General features: G+C 50.0%; 1 protein-coding gene across 1 annotated transcript in view; it reads left to right on the top strand.

Moving 5' to 3' along the window:
* Position 1: 1 nt before the first annotated feature.
* LOC122347951 (activating molecule in BECN1-regulated autophagy protein 1-like) overlaps positions 2-2668 on the top strand; it is a gene marked incomplete at its 5' end in the record, with an annotated part of 30665 nt that continues 27998 nt past the window's right edge. The window contains 5 exon segments of the mRNA XM_043243186.1: positions 2-51; positions 156-339; positions 538-710; positions 798-864; positions 957-2422. Of these exon segments, the coding sequence (XP_043099121.1) occupies positions 2-51; positions 156-339; positions 538-710; positions 798-864; positions 957-2422 (1940 nt within the window).

The raw sequence follows: 2668 nt of genomic DNA, 5'->3' as shown, positions 1-2668 counted from the left end.
GTTGCCAGATAATCCACGATCAACCTTCCTGCTGGCCTTCAGTCCAGATAGGTAACTAATACATTTTAAGAAAAGAAAAAAGAAAATACCAAATGCTTAATAACATGTATTAGCTCTCTTCCTGATATGATAATTACATTCTTTTACTTTAATAGGAACCTTGTGGCCTCAACCCACGTCAACCACAACATCTACATCACAGATGTGAAAACAGGAAAGTGCCTGCACTCTTTAGTGGGCCATCGACGCACACCTTGGTGTGTGACCTTTCACCCCACCATCCCTGGCCTGGTTGCCTCTGGGTGCCTTGATGGAGAAGTCCGTATTTGGGATCTGCATGTGAGCATCAGTTTTGTAAAATGTTTTGTAGACCTTCTACTTTTGCGAACATTGTTATCTTGTGTGGGTGATTTTCATACTGCAGCTCTTGATGGTCATTCTAGTCTGATCAAATTGCAAGTCAACTACAAATATACTAGCCATTAGAAGCTCAGATATTTTTGTTTACATGATGTGGATGTGTTTCTCTATTCAAAGGGTGGTAGCGAGAGCTGGTTCACGGAGAGTAATGTTGCCATCGCATCTCTAGCGTTCCACCCCACGGCTCAGCTCTTGCTCATCGCCACCAATAACGAACTCCACTTCTGGGACTGGAGCCGACCAGAACCTTTTGCTGTGGTCAAGACTGCCAGCGAGACCGAACGTGTCCGGTGTGGAATGAGTACTATTATTTCTTAGTGGTCAACCTTTATCCATAATCATTAAAAAAATAATCCTATGTTTTATTTCTTGGCCAGGTTGGTGAGATTTGATCCTCTAGGTCATAATCTTTTAACAGCTATTGTGAACCCATCCAACCAGCAGGTTAGAAATAAAAATTTCTCCTGTCAGAAAAGCATTTTCCTATGTGCATTTGCTTTTTACAAATGTATGAGTGTTTTACTGTGTTTCTATAGAATGATGATGACTCCGAGGTCCCCATGGACAGTATGGAGATGGCTTTGTTCCGCCAACGTTCTCTTTTACGCTCCCCACCTGTACGTCGCACACCTATCCTGCACAATTTCCTGCACATATTGTCCTCTCGCTCTTCTGGGGCGCAGTCTGCCGATCAATCTCGCTCTGCGTCTGAGCCCAGAGAGCCACCCAGCATGCCCCGTTTCCAGTACCCGGTGCGCACAGAACCGGGTGACCGCCCTGCCTTACAGGGCTGCACGCAGCATTTGGGTTTAGGCTGCTTGTGCAGTCGCTGTGCTGCCTCGCGGAATTTATTCACGCAGAATTCGACAGGCCTCCAGCCTTCGGATTCGCCTCAACCACAGACTCAGTCGGGCCCCTCTGCCTTCTCACCCGCTCCTAATCAGACCCGTGCCTCCACGGACCGACCTTCTGCTTTTAGCAGCGTGTTCAGTGGGGCTGCGGGGAACTCTACGCATCGAGGACTCTTGCCTCTTAGGACTATTGATCCTTTGGGTTCACAAGCACCCGGTCCTCTTGAGGCCCCTGGGCGTCTCCCTGGGGCTGATTGGTCTGGGAGTCTGCTGAGCACGGGACATGAACATGGGTTAGGTGCGATTGGGGTGGAAAGCAGCGCCGGAAGGGGTGTAGTTCCCCCTCCTAGGACGAGCTCCTCTTCTATGGATCTCCTTTCGCTGCACAGGTTTCCCGATGGTTCCTCTTCATCACCCATATACACATCTGCTACAGAAGGCCGGGGCCTAGTGCTGCCTGGAACGGATCCCAACCGGGGACGAGCCAACGATGGCACCAGTAGTGGCCATCACCCCTTCTATGACAACACCCAACGTAACAACCCCGCCTCCATACGCAATGTCCTGCAGTGCAACCTAAGCCGTTACTTCATGGAATACGAGCGCATGCAGGAATTGGAGCGACCCGGTGGCAGCCGAGAGGTGGCGGGTGGACCGGGACCTATGCAGGAGCTTCTCAACAGTAGCATGGACACAGAACGCCCTGGGCCTTCGCATAATAGCTCATCCCACACTGGAAACGCAGGCACGGCCGCCAACCCTTCACAGAACCACCCAAATCGTTGCCGTTCCTGCCACAACCTCCTCACCTTCAACCATGACACTCAGCGCTGGGAACGTTCCGGCCAGACCTCTTCTTCCTCTTCATCTCAAGATGGACCATCCTGGCCACTTTCAGTGCCTCCGTTTGAGGACCCAGGTCAGAGTGCAAGAGTGGAGGCCCAGGCCCCTGAGATGAGGCCCATTGCTTTGGGCGAGACCTCCTCTGGTCTACAGGACCAGCAACCCATGGGTCTTGTGTATAATCAGGAGACGGGGCAGTGGGAAAGTGTGTACCGGCAACCGACGGCAAGCGCTGCTACTGAGGCAACACCAGACGCCTTAAACCCAGAGGTGCCTGTTGATAATCCAGATGAGGACTCACTCAGGAGGTGAGGAAGAACAAGAACTGGTTATTGAGTTTCATATCGTCCTATCGTTATCGAACCTGTAAGACCTACGTTCATCTTCTCATGAAGTCTAATAGTTTTCCGACCTTACACGTTCAAGACCTAGAAGTGTAGTAAGGACATTGTCAACCATTTCTTTTATTCCATGTCAGTCTCTGTATTTACCAGAGTACTATGATGTAGTAATGTGAAAAGTACTTTGATACCAGTCAGTACTTAAAAACATAA

Source organism: Puntigrus tetrazona, chromosome 7 (assembly GCF_018831695.1).
Source record: "Puntigrus tetrazona isolate hp1 chromosome 7, ASM1883169v1, whole genome shotgun sequence".
Classification (NCBI taxonomy): domain Eukaryota; kingdom Metazoa; phylum Chordata; class Actinopteri; order Cypriniformes; family Cyprinidae; genus Puntigrus; species Puntigrus tetrazona.
This window is presented reverse-complemented; position numbering and strand designations above follow the sequence as displayed.